Source organism: Lissotriton helveticus, chromosome 5_1 (genome assembly GCF_964261635.1).
Source record: "Lissotriton helveticus chromosome 5_1, aLisHel1.1, whole genome shotgun sequence".
NCBI lineage: Eukaryota > Metazoa > Chordata > Amphibia > Caudata > Salamandridae > Lissotriton > Lissotriton helveticus.
The window spans coordinates 2,108,165,288-2,108,185,605 of NC_136065.1; the positions used below are offsets into that span (position 1 = coordinate 2,108,165,288).

At 48.9% G+C, this 20,318-nt stretch overlaps 1 protein-coding gene across 7 annotated transcripts in view; it reads left to right on the forward strand.

Moving 5' to 3' along the window:
• The window catches only part of RALGDS (ral guanine nucleotide dissociation stimulator), a 375,186-nt gene that overhangs the window by 345,389 nt on the left and 9,479 nt on the right, over positions 1–20,318 (forward strand). For all 7 annotated transcript variants that reach the window (XM_078646158.1, XM_078646157.1, XM_078646155.1 and 4 more), the window contains exons 8-14: positions 3,055–3,158; positions 4,758–4,842; positions 7,642–7,719; positions 9,407–9,493; positions 13,546–13,578; positions 15,068–15,189; positions 18,287–18,382. In XM_078646158.1, coding sequence (XP_078502284.1) covers positions 3,055–3,158; positions 4,758–4,842; positions 7,642–7,719; positions 9,407–9,493; positions 13,546–13,578; positions 15,068–15,189; positions 18,287–18,382 — 605 coding nt within the window. The remainder of the gene's footprint in view (positions 1–3,054; positions 3,159–4,757; positions 4,843–7,641; positions 7,720–9,406; positions 9,494–13,545; positions 13,579–15,067; positions 15,190–18,286; positions 18,383–20,318) is intronic.

Genomic DNA, 20,318 nt, shown 5'->3' on the forward strand with positions numbered 1-20,318 from the left:
TCGCCTCTGCCCCTGTGGGCACGGTGATGTTGTACCTAGAGATTATGCTCCCCATGTGTGGTTGAACACCATGTTTTCTATAGTTCACTGCCAAAACACCTAGACACGCTTGAGTGGGCTGTACAACTAGAGAAGAGCAGCCCGGGTGGGAGCGTGACAGATAAGTGGGCAATGCACTTTTCCTACCCAAGTGCACGGATGGGTACCCTGGTGCAATAGACGGCGTTCTAATTGGATGTGTGCATGGAAGGCTCAGTATAACAGTGTGTGTGGCAGCCATATTGGAATAGATGCCATCCTAATGAGATGTGAGCATGGAAGGCATGGTGTGAGTAAGGGCAATCGCCATTGAGCTGCGTAGCAGACATATTGTAAAAGACGTTGTCGTGCCATGGCAGCCATGTTGTAATAGATGCCATCCTAATGAGATGTGAGCATGGAAGGCACGGTGTGAGCGTGGGCAGTCGCCTTTCAGCTGCCCAGTGGGCATGCCATGGCAGCCATGTTGAAATAAAGGGCATACTAATGAAATGTGAGCCTGGTGTAATGGGTGCCTGGCATCTATATTGCATAATATATTACCCTGCCATGGCAGCCATGTTGTAATGAGTCCCTTCCTGGTCACCCTGCACCAGCCCAGCAAGGCCCCCCCTACTGCACACTGGCACAAGTTCCAAACCTTAGTGATGAGAGGGTGGTGTTGGGGGACAGGTGGGTGGGGATGCAGACTGCGCGGGGGAGATATTTTATGCAAGGCATTGTGCTTTCAAGTCCAAATATTTGGAAGGATGAAAGCGGCTTAGGAGAGGTGGCAGGTGCCAAGAGCCGGGCATTTTTAGGGCAGTGAAGCCCAGTCAAATGTGCGCCTGCTGCGCATTCCTGCGCGCGGACAGACACAGCACAGCTGCTCGGAGGCAGCAGGTGCGGCGCCTGGCTAAGCCTCCAAGTCGGAACTGGGATTTGTTGACTTAAGTCCCTGTTCACTTTGACGCGCTGTGTGATGTCAGGCAAATGACTGTCCCCGGCGCGAGGCTCCGTCGCTCCAGGTAAACAAGGAGCAGAGCGGGGCACACTCCGCGGTGTCAGACGCTGGCATCTTGGCAGGCGGGTCAGTTAAAACTAGCTTAAAAATCAAGAGGGTATACCAGCTGCATTTCATTTACTAGGGCCCTCTTCGTGGTGCTTTGGGGGCACGAGTGGTGCCTGGAGGCCAGGCCAGCGGGCATTACCTATTATTTTATGTTGCCGAGGCTGCTGTGCTGGGTTTTGTGTATGTTAGATTTGTGTGTGGTTTGTGTTTAACTGGTATGTTTTGTTGTGGGGTGTGTGTAGGCGCGCACACGTGTGTGAGAGATCTATTGTGCGTGGATTTTCTTGGTGTGAAGTGCTGTTGGGCCCCGTGTCAGATGGTTTTAGGGGGGATATCTGGCCTTTGCTGACTGTGTGTAGTGAGTTCTGTCAGATGCTGTCTCTTGCTTGTGTCTCTCATGGTTGGATGAGTTGTGTGTACTCTGACAGTCCACTATATGGCATACTTGGGCTCTGTTGACAACATGAAAAGTATGAGAAATGTGTTCTTCTGGGTATTGCTGTGTGGCGTGTCTGTGTGTTGTTGGAAGAGGTGTGGTCACCAGGAGACATGGCTGGACTGTGTTGCATGTGCGTGATGTGTGTGCTGTACTTGTTAGGTTTTTCTTAGTATTTTTGTCGAGATACCAGAGAACCCACAGTCTCTGCCCACTCACTGCACAGCCCACTAACACCTCCCCTAGGTGGCAAGGAACCCTCCGACTGGGGGCACACACAGGACCCTTCTCTTCCCCCACCCCCCTCCGCCCCCCCGGTGGAAGAGCACCCCCAATCTGGGGCCACACAGCACAGCCACCCCCAGAAGCAAAGGACCCTCAGTCTGGGGACACACAACACAGCCTTTTTTTTGGACAATATTGACCCAGCACACAAGTCTCTTTTTTATAAGTATATACAATAATAACCAAAGTTCATGAATCACTATAGAAAAACGTTCAGTAGCAGAACCAAGGATGTTTTTTTAGAAATTCAATCTTTATTTTGTTCTTCACAACGCACTGTAGCCAACGCGTTTCGTCCTCCACGGACTTCTTCAGGGCAGATAAAGAGAAATCTTCTTAAGTGTGTATATATAAGCAAGTATTCTTCCGCGCTACAACGGAAGACGCCACGCGATGGAGCCGGCTTAAATCCATTCCCAAATTCTCAACTACACCGGGCTATCTGACCTGAGTAATCTTGATTTAGAAAGTACAGTGCCTTTCATTAAATAAGAGAAGACACCCAGTACTTATTTGACTGGACGGAAGAATACTTGCTTATATATACACACTTAAGAAGATTTCTCTTTATCTGCCCTGAAGAAGTCCGTGGAGGACGAAACGCGTTGGCTACAGTGCGTTGTGAAGAACAAAATAAAGATTGAATTCCTAAAAAAACATCCCTGGTTCTGCTACTGAACGTTTTTCTATTGTGATTCATGAACTTTGGTTATTATTGTATATACTTATAAAAAAAGAGACTTGTGTGCTGGGTCAATATTGTCAAAAAATTATATGTTGGAACAATCAGTTGTTCTTGGAGATTTAGGGGAATAGAATCTCCGATCCGTGGCACCATAAAAGAAAGAATAAGGCAGCACTTAGGATAGGTGCAATTGTGCTTAAAACCCCTTTCCCCACTTTCTTTGCTTTCAACACAACACAGCCTCCCGCCCTCCCCCAGGAGCTAAGAAAATTCAGTCTGGGGCCACACTCAGTCTGGGGCCACACTCAGTCTGGGGCCACACTCAGTCTGGGGCCACACTCAGTCTGGGGCCAAACCAGCACAGCGACATTAGATTGCACCATCTCGCAGGTACTTGCATTACACAGCAAAAGCTCTAGAGATCTTACATGTTAGCAAATGTTTGGGGAGGGGGTGGAGAGGGAAAAGAGATAGTAAACAGCTGACCACTGATCAGAAGTCTGACCTTAGGACATCTTTGCCTCCACATTAACTGAACTGCCTGTTGTCTCCCATCAGGAGTGTCGAATCTTGAAAAACTTCTCCTCGCTGCGGGCCATCCTCTCGGCGCTGCAGTGCAACGCGGTGCACCGGCTCAAGAAGACGTGGGACGAGGTGTCCAGGTAGGATCCTCCCTCTCGGACCCTGCACCTCACTTTAAACCCCCTCACCCCCAAATCTGTCCCACACAGGACCTGGTGGTGTGGCCGCCCCAGCACGCACCCAAAGGAAAGACCCCTCACCTCCTTGGCACAGCATCGAGCTTGTAATACATTCATCCGTGTGTCTCTCCTGCCACCTACTGGACGATCCTGGAAACGCTACAGCCTCTAGCGATGCCAGTGCCTACAAAGGCACCAATGACGTCTAAAGCAGGGCGACCCAGACTAAACCGTGTCACTGGAACACGCGTCCAGTCGGGGCTTTCATTTAATAGGTGGAGTCTGGGAGTCTTATTGGGTTCATTGAGTAACACCGGATTATAATTATTTTAAAGGGAACGCTTCCAACTTCTGGTGTCAGGATTCCTCTGGTACCTTAGTATGGAAAAAGATTTTTCCTCCCCCTAAATATTCCCACCTTTATGGTGAAATGTGATTTTAAATCTCCTGCGTCCTTGTCTCTGTGTCCGTCTTTCTCTTGCTTGCCATAGTCACCTGGCTAGTTTTTTCTCCATTTTTTTTTAGATACTGGGGTGACCAGTATTTTAATGTTCCTCCGGCCAGTTAAAAAAAAATAGGAAACCATTTAAAACCCTATATTTATTTCCTCTTGTCGTTTCATACTTTAAGCAGTTAATATAAGAAGAAATCCCTCTAAAATGTTCTCTAGAGATGACAATGATTCATGACTGGTATTTAAAAATAAAGAAAGACAGCAAGGTGATGTTAAAAATGAATACGTACAACTATATATAAAATGCTGTTTGGATGTGCCTTTGCAAAACCTGAAAACGTGGCCAGTTGGCCAGAATTTTTCTCTGGGAACGATGGCAACCCTAAAAGCCACAGCCTGGCTGCCTAGACCCGTGTGCCAGTCTAACACTTCCCTCCTCCTGCCCTTTTCAACCCCTTCATTCACTCACTCATCCTTCTCTGTTGGTGCGTCTCTGACCGCCCTTACATATGAGACCCATTCACTGTTCTAACTTTAAAGTGTGAGGGATAGCTGGTTCTATGAGTCCAGTGCTGGGCAGGCGTCTTACTGACCCTGAAGCGCTTAGAAGACTGGAGCAGGGATAGTGTTTGATGCATTAGAACCATGAGAGGGAGAGGAATGAAGTACCTCTGTGCCGGACATGCACCCCGACATTGGAGGGAGTGTACATGGGGCCTGGGGTGGTCTGTGCTCCGGCTTATGCTGTGAGGAGGTGGCACACAGCACGAGTCGGCCATTGAACCAGATTCCGATGCTATTGGCATTCCAAGTCCCACAAGGACCACCACCTATGGGGCATTTCCAAAAACATCCTGTCGAAATTCTGGTTATAAACTGTCGAGTGGGAGGGGAGCTTGGGGTAGAATACGGGCATTTGCACGACAACACCGATTCTTGCAGATGTTTCACAACTCCAGATGTCTTAGTACAAGGGCACGGAAAGGGCGCACGCTGTAGCACTGTACTGGGCCACTCGAGTGTCCGCCTCTGTGATGGGAGGACTGGGCGTGGCGCGTGAGGGTTATTTTTAATACTAAGGTCTGTTCGTTGTTTACCTCCAACAGGGAGAGCTTCCGGATCTTCATGGAACTGTCGGAGATCTTCTCGGATGAAAACAACCACTCCCTGAGCCGCGAGCTGCTGATCAAGGTACTGAGATGGCAGAGTGCTTGTACCCCCTTCCCTGGTCATTCCCTTACTAGCTTCCTTCCTCCTTTGCAGCTTTCCTTCCTTCCCCCTTACTTGCTTCTCTCCTCCTTTCCATACTTGCTTCATTCCTCTTCTACTTCTTCCCTCAAATCTTCCTTCTCTCCTCCTTGCCTTACTTGCTTCTCTCCTCCTTGCCTTACTTGCTTCTCTCCTCCTTGCCTTACTTGCTTGTCTCCTCCTTGCCTTACTTGCTTCTCTCCTCCGTTCCTTACTTGCTTGTCTCCTCCTTGCCTTACTTGCTTGTCTCCTCCTTGCCTTACTTTTACTTGCTTGTCTCCTCCTTGCCTTACTTGCTTGTCTCCTCCTTGCCTTACTTGCTTGTCTCCTCCTTGCCTTATTTGCTTCTCTCCTCCTTGCCTTACTTGCTTCTCTCCTCCTTCCCTTACTTGCTTCTCTCCTCCTTCCCTTACTTGCTTCTCTCCTCCTTCCCTTACTTGCTTCTCTCCTCCTTCCCTTACTTGCTTGTCTCCTCCTTTTCTTACTTGCTTGTCTCCTCCTTGCCTTATTTGCTTCTCTCCTCCTTGCCTTACTTGCTTCTCTCCTCCTTCCCTTACTTGCTTCTCTCCTCCTTCCCTTACTTGCTTCTCTCCTCCTTCCCTTACTTGCTTCTCTCCTCCTTTTCTTACTTGCTTGTCTCCTCCTTGCCTTATTTGCTTCTCTCCTCCTTGCCTTACTTGCTTCTCTCCTCCTTCCCTTACTTGCTTCTCTCCTCCTTCCCTTACTTGCTTCTCTCCTCCTTCCCTTACTTGCTTCTCTCCTCCTTCCCTTACTTGCTTGTCTCCTCCTTTCCTTACTTGCTTCTCTCCTCCTTTCCTTACTTGGTTCTCTCCTCCTTCCCTTACTGGCTTCTCTCCTCCTTCCCTTACTTGCTTCTCTCCTCCTTCCCTTACTTGCTTCTCTCCTCCTTCCCTTACTTGCTTCTCTCCTCCTTCCCTTACTTGCTTCTCTCCTCCTTCCCTTACTTGCTAGTCTCCTCCTTTTCTTACTTCCTACCGTTCAGGCCCCCTCAAGTCTCCTATTATGAACAGGGGCTCAGCATTTAGGTCACTGCATTAGATTAATGATCGTGGGGGCGGTCCTGCGTCGGTGTCATATCCGGGTCTTTACCTTCGGACCCTCCAGACCCCAGTAGAAGTCTGACGTCAAGCTCCAGGGGCCACGACCAGTTTTATTGTATTGCAGTTGTGTTTGTATAGCGCTTCCTGCCCCTACCTAGGCGCTCGGTATGTTTCGGCGCACAAGTAACGCGCTCCTCCCTAGACTTTGGACGTTGAGTGAGGGCTCGGATGCAGGAAACCCCCCTGCGGGCACCTCTGCACCCGGTGACCTGGGGTGCCGGGAGCCCTCCCTGCAGACCCCAAGCCTCATGCAGGTTAATACGGTTTGAAATTAATCTTTTCTAATGTGTTACTCCCACTGCAGCTCACGGTGTGATCTTAGTCAGACGCCCACCCTCCCCTGCCTTCATTCAGTCTCATCTTCTGACCTGTTACTGCAGAGCACCCCCCCCCCCCCCCCTGCACCCTCATGCTCTCGTACCTTCCAGGGCCCCCTCCCCCCATCTACCTTCAGTTTCATCCTAAAAATGTTACTGCTGAGTCCCCTGGCAGGCGATCTGAGCCTCTAAACGCCCCCCCCCCCATCCACGCCCCCTCCCCCCCACCACCAGCATTCGATCTAAAGTCGGGGCCTTTCACCCCGAGCCCCTTTTTATGTACACTTCCAGAGATTTTGCTCTGGTGCCCCATCTTTGCCTCCCTCCCTCGCCCCCCCCCCAAAAAAAACCTGGCCCCCTTTAGTCCTAAATGTTCTCGAGGCTTGTATTTTAATCTATACATCCGATAGCGCCCGTCCAGTGGTGGAAAGGGCGCCTCGTGGCGCTATTCTAGTGTTTGCGGTCGGGGTTCGTGTTTACCCTGCCGAGCCGCTCGTCTTTGGAAGGACGGACGCCCAGGACCCCCCCGGCTGCTCCCCTCCTGCCCCGGGGCGTCTCGAACACGCGTGACTCCGAGGTTTCCACTCCCCGCAGCCGCGGGCGGGGCCTCCGCTGCCTGCCAGGGACCCCCCTCTGCGGGCTGCAGATAAAGACAGGGTGGGGCATCGGAACCGGAGGGTGTGAGGCAGCAAAGGGGATCCCCTCTGCCTCATCTGCCTGTGTGAGGGGGAGGGGCCAGATCTGCTTCCCTCTCTCACTCTCTCTCTCTCTCTCACACCCCCCCCCCCCCGCAGGAGGGTGTGAGATAACAGAGGAAATACCTCGGCCTTCTCTGCCTGTGTGGAGCCGATCTCACCCCCCCCCCCCCCCCGCCTCACTCTCTCAAACACCACCACTGTTTGATGCAAACTGTGGAGTGGACTTTCCAGGCGTGGACCCCTTGGACACCCGCACGTGTTGCCTATTCCTGAATCTACAGATGCGCTTAGGACTTGTTTTGTGATCCTGGGCGGTTCGCCCCATCTTCCAGTCTGACCCCGGCGCACATAAACTTTGGGCGCCAAAGGAGACCATTTAACTTAGCAATTGATTATTTTTTATCAAAATTCATTTCTTGAATTCGGAGGGTGGGGCGGAGGGGATGACACGTGAATAATAACCCCGGGGAGGAAGGACATGTGCGCTATATTAACAAACATTCCCTCGCACGGATATGACGCAGTACAGCGCTGGGGTACCTGTTCCTGTCACTTGGCGCTGCCCCCCTTGGGCTCCTTCTAATGCACCTCTTACCTCTCGCGCAGGAGGGGACCTCGAAATTCGCCACGTTGGAAATCAACCCGAAGAGGGCCCAGAAGAGGCAGCAACAGCAGAGAGAGCTGGTGAGTGCGAGGGGAAAAGAGCAGCTGGGGGTAATCTTGTGACTGAGATGGTAATGGTGAAGGAGTATCACGGGTGGTCACTTCTTTCTAGTGGTGGCAGGCAATTGCACTCTTAAGTAGATGTGATACGTCTTCTGGTGATGGAGGAAACCTATTGGGGCCTCTCCAGCAGTCTTAGCAGATGGGTGACTCTCCAAAGGGAGGGGCTCCCTCTGGGGGTGACGGAAGCATCTTGTGGTTGAGAGGCGAGCTCTGGTGGTGACTGTGAATGGGATCGTATCATGGGTAAGAGGCGCCCTCTGGTGGTGAGGGGTATTCTTGTGAGTGAGAGGTGCCCCCCTGTTGGTAATAGGGAGTGTCACGGGTGTGCACTGCCCTCTAGTGGTGGCAGGCAATTGTACTCTTAAGTAGATGTGTTACGCCCTCTGGTGATGGTGGAAACATATTTGGGCCTCTCCAGCAGTCCTAGCATGTGGGTGTCTCTCCAAAGGGGGGGGCTCCCTCTGGGGGTGACGGAAGCATCTTGTGAATGAGCAGCGCCCTCTGGTGGGGATTGTGAATGGGATCGTATCATGAGTAAGAGGCGCCCTCTGGTGGTACCTTTGAAGTATAGCCTGTCCTAGGCGCCCTCTGGTGGTGACAGAAGCATCATGTGGATGAGAGGCGCCCTCTGGTGGTCACTGGGAGTTGGAACACAGGAGGTGGCAATGCCAACTTAATATATTCAACAGTTTTGTGGGGGAAATAACGTCACCAGAGAAATGTTTCCATTGACCTGCCATTGAGCTTGGGAGCTAGAACTGCCACCCGCTGAGGCAAAGCATGAATCAATTGCAAGGAGGGGGGGAGAGCGGAGAGGGGGTGAGGAGTGTAAGTGGCGTCTCCGCGACACCAGGGTGGAGGCTGGGTCTCTTATAAGGGGCTCTGGGCTTTCTTGTGGTGTAGGGGAGTTGGTAGCTATCTCCTGGTATTAACAAGCCTGTCTTTACCGTGGTTTTGAGGACTCGGTGAGTTCCTCATACTGTTGGGGAGGCGGTGGCAGTGAAGGTTTGAGGTTCTTGCTAGATGGCCCACGTCAGCCTCTTTGTGTAAGCGGGCATTGGCTAGCTCACCATGCACCTGCAGTGTGAAAACACACAGTGGGGTGGCACTGATCACACCGCAGTGACGGCATGCAGTCAGGAGGCGGTGACCACTGCTGTGTGGGGGTGGGCTGTGAGGTGGCAGTGACCACTCTGCAGTGCAGTGTCCGCAGTGGGAGGCGGTTAATATTCTACAGTGTGATGAAGAACCGTGAGGAGGCAGTGACCACTGCAGTGTGGGGGTGGGCAGTGCAGCGGCAGAGACCTCTGTTTCATGGGAAGGCAGCACCCAATACGTGTAGTGTGAAGGTGGGCTGTGAGGAGGGGGTGACTACTCTGCAGTTTGTAGGTGGGCTGTGATAACGCGAGTTGGGGGCGGTGGGCTGGGGGGAGGGGAGGTGGCTATGCAGGGCGGAGGTGGGCTGTGGCGAGGTGGGCTGTGGCGAGGCGGGCTGTGCCAGGCAGTGATTATTCTGCATGTATAGATGGGCTGTGGGGAGGCACTGGCCACTCTGTGGCGCGTGGAGGCCGCGTCTAATACTCGCAGTGGGCAGGGGACATGTCCTGATGAGGTGACTTTAATCTTCTTTTTTCCTCCTTTTTAGGGGGTGATGCAAGGGACGATCCCCTACCTGGGGACCTTCCTCACTGACCTGGTGATGCTGGACACGGCCATGAAGGATTACTTGGAGGTACGCTTCTGCTCTTTGGGGGTTGTTGATTGTGGAGGTACGCTTCTGCTCTTTGGGGGTTGTTGATTGTGGAGGTACGCTTCTGCTCTTTGGGGGTTGATTGTGGAGGTATGCTACTGCTCTTTGGAGGTTGTTGATTGTGGAGGTACGCTTCTGCTCTTTGGGGGTTGATGATTGTGGAGGTACGCTTCTACTCGTTGGATGTTTGTTGAGGTACGCTTCTGCTCTTTGGAGGTTGTTGATTGTGGAGGTACGCTTCTGCTCTTTGGGGGTTGTTGATTGTGGAGGTACGTTTCTGCTCTTTGGGGGTTGATTGTGGAGGTATGCTTCTGCTCTTTGGGGGTTGTTAATTGTGGAGGTACACTTCTGCTCTTTGGGGTGGCTGATTGTGGAGGTACGCTTCTGCTCTTTGGAGGTTGTTGATTGTGGAGGTACGCTTCTACTCGTTGGATGTTTGTTAAGGTACGCTTCTGCTCTTTGGGGGTTGATTGTGGAGGTATGCTTCTGCTCTTTGGGGGTTGTTTGTGGAGGTATGCTTCTGCTCTTTGGGGGTTGTTTGTGGAGGTATGCTTCTGCTCTTTGGGGGTTGTTGATTGTGGAGGTATGCTTCTGCTCTTTGGGGGTTGTTGATTGTGGAGGTACGCCTCTGCTCTTTGGGGGTTGATTGTGGAGGTATGCTTCTGCTCTTTGGGGGTTGTTAATTGTGGAGGTACGCTTCTGCTCTTTGGGGTGGCTGATTGTGGAGGTACGCTTCTGCTCTTTGGAGGTTGTTGATTGTGGAGGTACGCTTCTGCTCTTTGGGGGTTGTTGATTGTGGAGGTACGCCTCTGCTCTTTGGGGGTTGTTGATTGTGGAGGTATGCTTCTGCTCTTTGGCGGTTGTTGATTGTGGAGGTATGCTTCTGCTCTTTGGGGGTTGTTGATTGTGGAGGTATGCTTCTGCTCTTTGGGGGTTGTTGATTGTGGAGGTACGCCTCTGCTCTTTGGGGGTTGTTGATTGTGGAGGTATGCTTCTGCTCTTTGGGGGTTGTTGATTGTGGAGGTATGCTTCTGCTCTTTGGCGGTTGTTGATTGTGGAGGTACGCTTCTGCTCTTTGGGGGTTGTTGATTGTGGAGGTACGCTTCTGCTCTTTGGGGGTTGTTGATTGTGGAGGTACGCTTCTGCTCTTTGGGGGTTGATTGTGGAGGTATGCTTCTGCTCTTTGGGGGTTAATTGTGGAGGTACGCTTCTGCTCTTTGGGGTGGCTGATTGTGGAGGTACGCTTCTGCTCTTTGGAGGTTGTTGATTGTGGAGGTACGCTTCTACTCGGATGTTTGTTAAGGTACGCTTCTGCTCTTTGGGGGTTGTTGATTGTGGAGGTATGCTTCTGCTCTTTGGGGGTTGTTTGTGGAGGTATGCTTCTGCTCTTTGGGGGTTGTTTGTGGAGGTATGCTTCTGCTCTTTGGGGGTTGTTGATTGTGGAGGTATGCTTCTGCTCTTTGGGGGTTGTTGATTGTGGAGGTACGCCTCTGCTCTTTGGGGGTTGTTGATTGTGGAGGTACGCTTCTGCTCTTTGGGGGTTGATTGTGGAGGTATGCGTCTGCTCTTTGGGGGTTGTTAATTGTGGAGGTACGCTTCTGCTCTTTGGGGTGGCTGATTGTGGAGGTACGCTTCTGCTCTTTGGAGGTTGTTGATTGTGGAGGTACGCTTCTACTTGGATGTTTGTTGAGGTACGCTTCTGCTCTTTGGGGGTTGATTGTGGAGGTATGCTTCTGCTCTTTGGGGGTTGTTGATTGTGGAGGTACGCTTCTGCTCTTTGGGGTGGCTGATTGTGGAGGTATGCTTCTGCTCTTTGGGGGTTGTTGATTGTGGAGGTATGCTTCTGCTCTTTGGGGGTTGTTTGTGGAGGTATGCTTCTGCTCTTTGAGGGTTGTTGATTGTGGAGGTATGCTTCTGCTCTTTGGGGGTTGTTGATTGTGGAGGTACGCTTCTGCTCTTTGGGGGTTGATTGTGGAGGTATGCTTCTGCTCTTTGGGGGTTGTTAATTGTGGAGGTACGCTTCTGCTCTTTGGGGTGGCTGATTGTGGAGGTATGCTTCTGCTCTTGGGAGGTTGTTGATTGTGGAGGTACGCTTCTACTTGTTGGATGTTTGTTGAGGTACGCTTCTGCTCTTTGGGGGTTGATTGTGGAGGTATGCTTCTGCTCTTTGGGGGTTGTTGATTGTGGAGGTATGCTTCTGCTCTTTGGGGGTTGTTGATTGTGGAGGTACGCCTCTGCTCTTTGGGGGTTGTTGATTGTGGAGGTATGCTTCTGCTCTTTGGGGGTTGTTGATTGTGGAGGTACGCTTCTGCTCTTTGGGGATTGTTGATTGTGGAGGTACGCTTCTGCTCTTTGGGGGTTGATTGTGGAGGTATGCTTCTGCTCTTTGGGGGTTGTTAATTGTGGAGGTACGCTTCTGCTCTTTGGGGTGGCTGATTGTGGAGATACGCTTCTGCTCTTTGGAGGTTGTTGATTGTGGAGGTACGCTTCTACTCGTTGGATGTTTGTTAAGGTACGCTTCTGCTCTTTGGGGGTTGTTGATTGTGGAGGTATGCTTCTGCTCTTTGGGGGTTGTTTGTGGAGGTATGCTTCTGCTCTTTGAGGGTTGTTGATTGTGGAGGTATGCTTCTGCTCTTTGGGGGTTGTTGATTGTGGAGGTACGCCTCTGCTCTTTGGGGGTTGTTGATTGTGGAGGTACGCTTCTGCTCTTTGGGGGTTGATTGTGGAGGTATGCTTCTGCTCTTTGGGGGTTGTTAATTGTGGAGGTACGCTTCTGCTCTTTGGGGTGGCTGATTGTGGAGGTACGCTTCTGCTCTTGGGAGGTTGTTGATTGTGGAGGTACGCTTCTACTTGTTGGATGTTTGTTGAGGTATGCTTCTGCTCTTTGGGGGTTGATTGTGGAGGTATGCTTCTGCTCTTTGGGGGTTGTTGATTGTGGAGGTATGCTTCTGCTCTTTGGGGGTTGTTGATTGTGGAGGTACGCCTCTGCTCTTTGGGGGTTGTTGATTGTGGAGGTATGCTTCTGCTCTTTGGGGGTTGTTGATTGTGGAGGTACGCTTCTGCTCTTAGGGGGTTGTTGTCTGTGGAGGTACGCTTCTGCTCTTAGGGGGTTGTTGTCTGTGGAGGTACGCTTCTGCTCTTTGGGGGTTGTTGATTGTGGAGGTACGCTTCTGCTCTTTGGGGGTTGTTGTCTGTGGAGGTACGCTTCTGCTCTTTGGGGATTGTTGATTGTGGAGGTACGCTTCTGCTCTTTGGGGGTTGTTGATTGTGGAGGTACGCTTCTGCTCTTAGGGGGTTGTTGTCTGTGGAGGTACGCTTCTGCTCTTAGGGGGTTGTTGTCTGTGGAGGTACGCTTCTGCTCTTTGGGGGTTGTTGATTGTGGAGGTACGCTTCTGCTCTTTGGGGGTTGTTTGTGGAGGTACGCTTCTGCTCTTTGGGGATTGTTGATTGTGGAGGTACGCTTCTGCTCTTTGGGGGTTGTTGATTGTGGAGGTACGCTTCTGCTCTTAGGGGGTTGTTGTCTGTGGAGGTACGCTTCTGCTCTTAGGGGGTTGTTGTCTGTGGAGGTACGCTTCTGCTCTTTGGGGGTTGTTGATTGTGGAGGTACGCTTCTGCTCTTTGGGGGTTGTTGTCTGTGGAGGTACGCTTCTGCTCTTTGGGGATTGTTGATTGTGGAGGTACGCTTCTGCTCTTTGGGGGTTGTTGATTGTGGAGGTATGCTTCTGCTCTTTGGGGGTTGTTGGTTGTTGCTTGTGGCTTTGTTACCCATGTCCTTTTAGGTGATGATAGTCATAGCATTTTCTCCTTTCTTTTGTGCATCGATCATTTTCTCGCCCACTCACATACACTCTTAATGGTTTTTATTCTCGCTTGCTCACAAATCTTTTTGTTCCTCTTCCAGTCTTCTGCCTTATTCTTTTCTCCACTGGTCTTTTTTGGTAGTGACTGATCTAAGGGACTCCACCTGCTCTGGTGTTTTCATATAATTCACTAGATATAGTGATTAACCTCTTGCTATTTTTGCTTTCTTACAGGGAGGTCTGATCAACTTTGAGAAGAGACGGAAGGTGAGTTGCACGGTTATCCCAACTGAAGTCTTCCTATTAAGTGGTTTTGTGGCTTTGAAGACACCGATAGGGCTCAGGAAGGTGGCTAGCTTTTCTATAGCCAATTCCACGGCCCTTTCTTAGTATTGGAAGGGGTTTAAGTCAAATAGCTTAAAACATTGAATCTTGTAAAGCTTTTAGTAGAACATTTTTAGTTTGGAAAAATCTTTGAAACATTAATTTTGGAAAAAAAGCTTGAAACTCGAAGGCTGACTAGGAAGTTGTTTCCATTACTATGGTTGGGCTTCTGAACTTGAACTGGTTAGCACTCGCGTTATAATGGTAAACCTACTCCGATGTATGAATAGCACAACACCGTAAACACTGCCTAAGTTTGCAGATATATTTTTTTTATTCTAACTACTAGGTCCTAAGCTCGCTGTAAATACATGTAAATGTAATGTAAATGTATGAAACTTATATAGCGCAGGACTTACCCTGGGGCATCTCCGCGCTTGCTTAGGGAACCCGTCCTGGTATTCCCCTGTGAGAAACCCCGGCAGGGTATCCACAAGGTGAAAGCCAGGCATCCCACCGCGAGGGGCCGATGTGGAGATTAAGCAAGCTATTGCCCAGAGTCGCAGAGTGTGACCCCGTGAGTCGAGTAGGCACCGGAGCGAGAATTGTCGAGACCGTGGAATTTATGAGCCCTAGACCCGCTGAGGCGGGGAATCGAACCCTGGTCCACGGTCGATCTCAGATTCCGGGTCTGCCGCCTCTAACCACTGAGCCACACTTCTCCACAAATACATGGTCCATTTACAGTTTCAAACTTAAGTTTTCTCACTTATTGATGTCAAACGAAATATTTGAAAATGTCAACTAGATTGAGCCTCCTCAATTTCGAAGGATACAGTCGTTTAAATTTAGCAGAAGTTCAACTGGAGGATTTCGGTGTTGGGGAAGGGGATGTTATTCAGGCCTTTCTGTGCTTTTTGTCTAGCTAGGTTAGAAACTGTAGCACATATATTTTTTGAGTGCCCGGACTATATTAAACCTAGGAGACATTGGCTTAAACCTCTTTTTAAACGCCTGGGAACACGTAGGCATTTGGTCGCACTACGTATCCTAATGACTGATTCCGCCCCTTTAATAGTTTGTGGTGTCTCTAAATTTTTAAAACATTCATGGTTGATTCGCTGCAAGAGACGCTCAGTTTCAATTTAATTCATTTTTAGCTAATTTATTTTGGGTTATTCCCATTTTTATCTGTCTTAGTTATAAATGTGACATACATATCACTGTTTTAAAAAAACATGTTTTATCTGTATGTATGCTTTTAAGATATCTCTGCTTATCGAATTTCAATCAAATCAAAAGTTATTCAGGCCATTACTGTGAAAGAGCTTGTAACCTTGACAGGAAGTGACATCATAATGCAAGAAGAGGTGTGTGTTGCAGAGTATGCTCCTTCTCACCATGTCTGGTCACCCCTTCTTGTTCCCATCAGGAGTTTGAGGTCATCGCTCAGATTAAGCTGCTGCAGTCCGCGTGCAACAACTACAGCTTCAAGCAGGAGACCCCGTTTGTGGAGTGGTTCCACAGCGTGGAGCGGCTCAGCGAGGCAGAGAGGTGAGTGATCTTGGGCAAGTGCAGGCCCTGCTTGCCACCAAGATACCCTTTTCATTTTCGACCTGTGACATTTAGATTGATGAAATAAATTCTCTTCCCTGAGACTACATAAAAAAAAAACCTCAGGATTGCCACTTCCACCCACCCCCATCTATGACAGTGTGCAGCGAGACTGAGTCAGGGGAAGAGGGTGGCAGATGGAGAGAAGATTAGAGAGAGGGATAGAATAGAATAGACCAAGGTCAAAAGAGAGAAAACCTAATGCACAGGAGGCCCTTTGGAAGGTGGGGGCCCTGGGCAATAGCCAATCTTTCCCCATGCAATACATCACCTGCGCCCACCGCCCATTGGTGCCAAGCAGCGAAGATAGGAGGAAAAATTCAGGGCAGCAGCTCTATGCCCAGTTCCTAGATCTAACATGCCATCTCCTCAAATTCCATTTCTTTTTACTTACCAGGTTTTCTTGAAGGAATAATTTGTGCTGTTGCTTTGTGCCTCAGTCACAAATTCCTCGTCTGCCTGTAGGATTTGTATTTTTTTTTTTATTAGCTAGTGGTGTTGGCACAGTGGTCACATATTCAATATCCAGAGTTTCATGACTTCACAGTCCACCATCTTGGTGTGGGCAGGTTTTGGGGAGATACAGGCGTGCCGTGATGAGGAGTATTATATCGGTGATTCTGTAATTATAAAAAGTGTTGGGGGTCTTGTGGATGTCAGTGACCTTGTGCGTTGACTAGTTGTAGATTAGTCACCCCTTCAGATAAACGTGCTACGCCCCAGCCCACACTCTCACCAAAAGTGATCGCCCAGTACATGCCAATCAACGCATTCATCAGCCAGAGTAACCCCTCCACTCATTGGATGTCCACAGGGCTTTGAGCTGTTAGTTAAATCTTTAAAAAAAAAAAAAAAAATGACCAAACATTGCTCGTAACTCATGAAAATAAGAATAGTGTAGTGCAGGCTGCAAGACCGTCCTATCCAGAAGGATTATTCACCGTATCTAGACAAGCTCCGAGAATGCATGTCAGACATTACTAGTCGAACGTGGAGGTCTCAAGGTGCAACAACTACCTTGTACGCAAAGCGCTCCTCTGACGTGTAAATGAGAAGCAGCAACTTGTATTTGTGTCTGTACAAAAAGGATTTGGAAATCAGTCTGGCACTCCAAGACGGGGTCAGGCGGAAGCCAAGACTCCTCCTTTTCCCTTATGTTAGTTTTCTTATCTATATTCAAGAACTCGGAGGCAAACAGCCCCATCTAGAACTGGTGCTTAGGTGTGGGGCTTGTGAAGCCTTGTGCTCTATGGAAAGTCTCGGTGCATGCATAATACAGTATGGCCGACAGCCACATTGGAAAAAACTTTCACCCTGCACTTCTCCAACCAACCACTAGATGGCGCAAGAATGCAAAACATTGATGTTGAATTTGAAATGTCATTTATATAGCGCCTCCTACCCGTGATGAATAATTAAAGCACTTTACAATGAGTCGTACTCCACCCAGGAGCCCAAAGTTCGTGGTTAATCTATAGGTTATCGGAATTAGTCTTGTGCTCTCAAAGAAACCACTCCATGAATCTACTTCCATTTATTTGTGGTACATTAGTGACTTGGGTGTGATCATTAGAGGGGTTGTGTGAGAAGCAGATGGTTGGGGGAAATGCATAATTAGTGCTAGGTTGCAAGGATATTGTTGCAAAGAAAGAGATTAAGACAGGCATGCGGTTTAGAGCAGTCACATACACAAGAGGCACATAGAAGGGGAGGAGAGGGGCGTTCAAAATAAAGAAGGGAGGAAAGTTTGTCAGATTACATTTTGTTCGAGGCATGTGGGCTGCTGAATTCACATCTGTGCATAGATCGCCACCTAGTGTTGGGTCCAGCCCAACACTAGGCGGCGATCTATGCTCAGATGTGAATGTCAGCAGCCCTACATGCCAAGAACAGATGCATACTGGTAAGTAGCATATTCCTTATGCACTGTTGCAGGGATATAGCAGGTTTAATTGTTTTTGCATTGTCATGCAATCTGTGAATGTAAACTGAGAGAAACAAACTATTATTAAATTGCACCTGATAGGAATTTGGCTTTCAGTAGTCTATCTAAAGCCACTAACTTTCAAAGAGGGAACAGATACGTGCCTCGCCGCAAAAAACAACCCCAGTGCTCGAGAGCCTTTAATAGCATCCGTCGAGCAGCGCGACATTTAAGCACATTTCAGTAATAACCATTTGAACACATAATTGAGAAAGCTCTTGTGCACATGAAATGAAATACCAGTATTTGTAAAGCGCACAGCTACCTCCAAAGTGGTGTCCCGGCGCTGGGGGCCCTCAAGAAGATTAAGCAAGCGACTGCCAAGAGTCACATGGTGCTGTGCTTACCTGTCGCCGGGGATCGAACCGTGAACCCTGTGCTCCAGAGTCTGGCACCCTGGCCGCTGCGCCACACCTTTTCCACATCACCTCAATGTGGATGCAATACCTGCTCGCAAATCCAGATCGGACACCCTTGTGTACCAACCACAGCAGTGCATTCAATGCTATGAAATATGGTTACAGTTTATGCATGCAAATAAGTTTACTCCTTACGTAAAGGATCTATATAAACATCGGTGATATAAACACCTGTCAATTCTATATATATATATATATATATATATATATATATATATATATATATATATATAATAAGGCAGTTGATAAACACATTGCAGTAATCATCATTAAAAAACTGAGCGTATTGTTTATCAGACCCAATAATTACTTGGCTCAGAAGGGCCAATCGAAGCTGCTGCTTCTGACCAACCTGAAAAGCCCCGGGCCCCACAGAATAGGCCCCACAGTCCTCAGGATGGATGTGTTTGAAGTCACTATGACCCCGCAGCGGCCATCTTGCCTTCGAGGAGAGATGGCCACCTAAAGCTGTAATGTGTGCAAGCTGCGAAGCCAAAGATAGACATCACTGGCTTCTTGGGTGTCTGAGATGGCGCGTGGAGATGTGTATGAACGGCCGTCGGAGCATTTCATTTTCAGTGCAGGGTGGTTGTCTTGTGTATTTTGCTAATAAACTCTGTTCTTCTGGTTTCAGTTATAACTTCTCGTGTGAGATTGAACCTCTGTCCGAGTCTGCCAGCAACACCTTAAAAGCCAAGAAGAACACGGCCATCATCAAACGCTGGAGCGAGTAAGTCTACAAGCGGTCTCTTCACTCAGTCCCACAGAAAATCGTAAAGTGGTCTGGAGTCTGTGGACCACCCCTGGTACCACACAGCTGCTTTACCACATGCACGCAGGCGCTGTTACCTTGTTGGTATTTCTTGTCACCAAGGGACACTATACAGCAATCTTGTCCCTTTAACAACTTTGAAAAGGCGAGCCCAGACCTCCCCCTTTCCATGCATCAGTGAAGGATTTAAAATAATGCTCAGTCACAACCCGAAATCACCTTTTAGCACAATTTTTGACCCCAGGATTGAAGCACAATCCGAAGGGACGCATATGCATTTTTGTTTTTAAAGATTGCCCTGTTATTTCCTGAGGGTCTTCTAAACTTTGACTCTGTGCTAGAGAAACAAAAAAATACTCTTTCGCTAAAGAAACCCAGCGTATCTGCGCATCGCGACTCAATTCCTGGGTGAATACTCTTGATCGCTCTACAGAGTTTAAGTGATCAGTTTAGTGTGTATTTCCTGGTGTGTGATGCTGGAAACCTCATCAGAAGCCTGATCTGAGACCTATGTCCCTTCTCCTTTGGGATCTCGTGTTACTGTCTTCCCTCTGGAAGCTTTGCAGGCCGTCTCTCAATGCACAGCAGTGCATGAAGAGAAGGTTATTAGCTTTTTGCTGTTTGTTGGAGAGCCTCTTATACACATATCAGAAACGTTTACAACTTGCCCATTGCTTACCATTGGCTGGATGTCTTGTCATCCTCATTTGCTTGTTTTGTTTTCAACGTCATTCTTTCCTTTTCTTGTGTTTGTTCCTCAGCAGGAGCGTAGCCTCGTTGCTATTCTTTTCTTTGGATGACTTGTATTCTTCCACTGCTCACATTCAGGGAACTACTTTTTTCTTTTTCTGTCAGCATTCCACGAGTATGTGTGTCTGTGTACCTTCTGACCCTCCCTCGTGTTCTCCTTTCCACCTCCGTTACCTGCCACCATGTGTGCTCCATGTTGCTCTTTATCCCCCCCAAGCTCATCTGTGGCTTTCTCTGGCTTTCCTTTTTCAAATTATTCCCCCCTCCAACGCACATCCTTGCTTTTTAGGTCTCGCCTTTTCCATTCCGAAGGAATGGGAAATGGCGAGAATTCAAGTGCTCGAAATTCTCGTGAAACCACCGCTTTTTTCGTGCAGTTTTCATCGAGTTCACGTGGCCACAGGCACGCACTTTTGGGCCATAAACTTTCCCCCTCCCCAGCCAGCTTTGCCAGCAGCATTTGCCTCATCAAAGGCTTCCGCTGCCCCGCCCCCCGCCCTCACTTATTCACGGCCGCAGGCCGTGACTTCAAAGGGTGCATCTTGCTTAACAGGCCGGGCTGCACGCATGTCTCGCGTTTTAGAGGACCAACAATATAAAACCGAGCAGTGCACACCAACGTAAAAAGTAAAACAGTGGCTTTATCTGAAGAATTTAGAGTCACTGATAAGTATTAAACACTCATGTACACAAAATAGATGAATAATCAATTGCCTACTATAGACAAACATCGCAGGAAAAAAACTCGCTACTGACACGGAGCCGAGGAGTCCTATTTAGAGAGCTGCCTCCTGAATACAAGTAACATCGCAGGAAAAACAAGCACTGGCGTTGCCAATAGGTCTCGCATTAGGAAAGTTTGTCATTTACAATACCAATAGGTTAAACTTTCCTAATGCGAGACCTATTGGCAATGCCAGTGCTTGTTGCACATTGTCTCTCTTAATGCCTTTTTATAGCTTTCATGTTTTTTTTTCACTCTTAGTTTTCTCAACCCCTTTTTCTGCATTTTTGTGCTGCACATTCCCCTACCCTCCTAACTCGGTGTTTGTGGATTCTCTGAGCTTCTCTGTTCTTCTATAAAAATTAATTTAGGTTATATCTAAATTTTTCATATCTCCATATTACCAAATTTCCCTCCCAT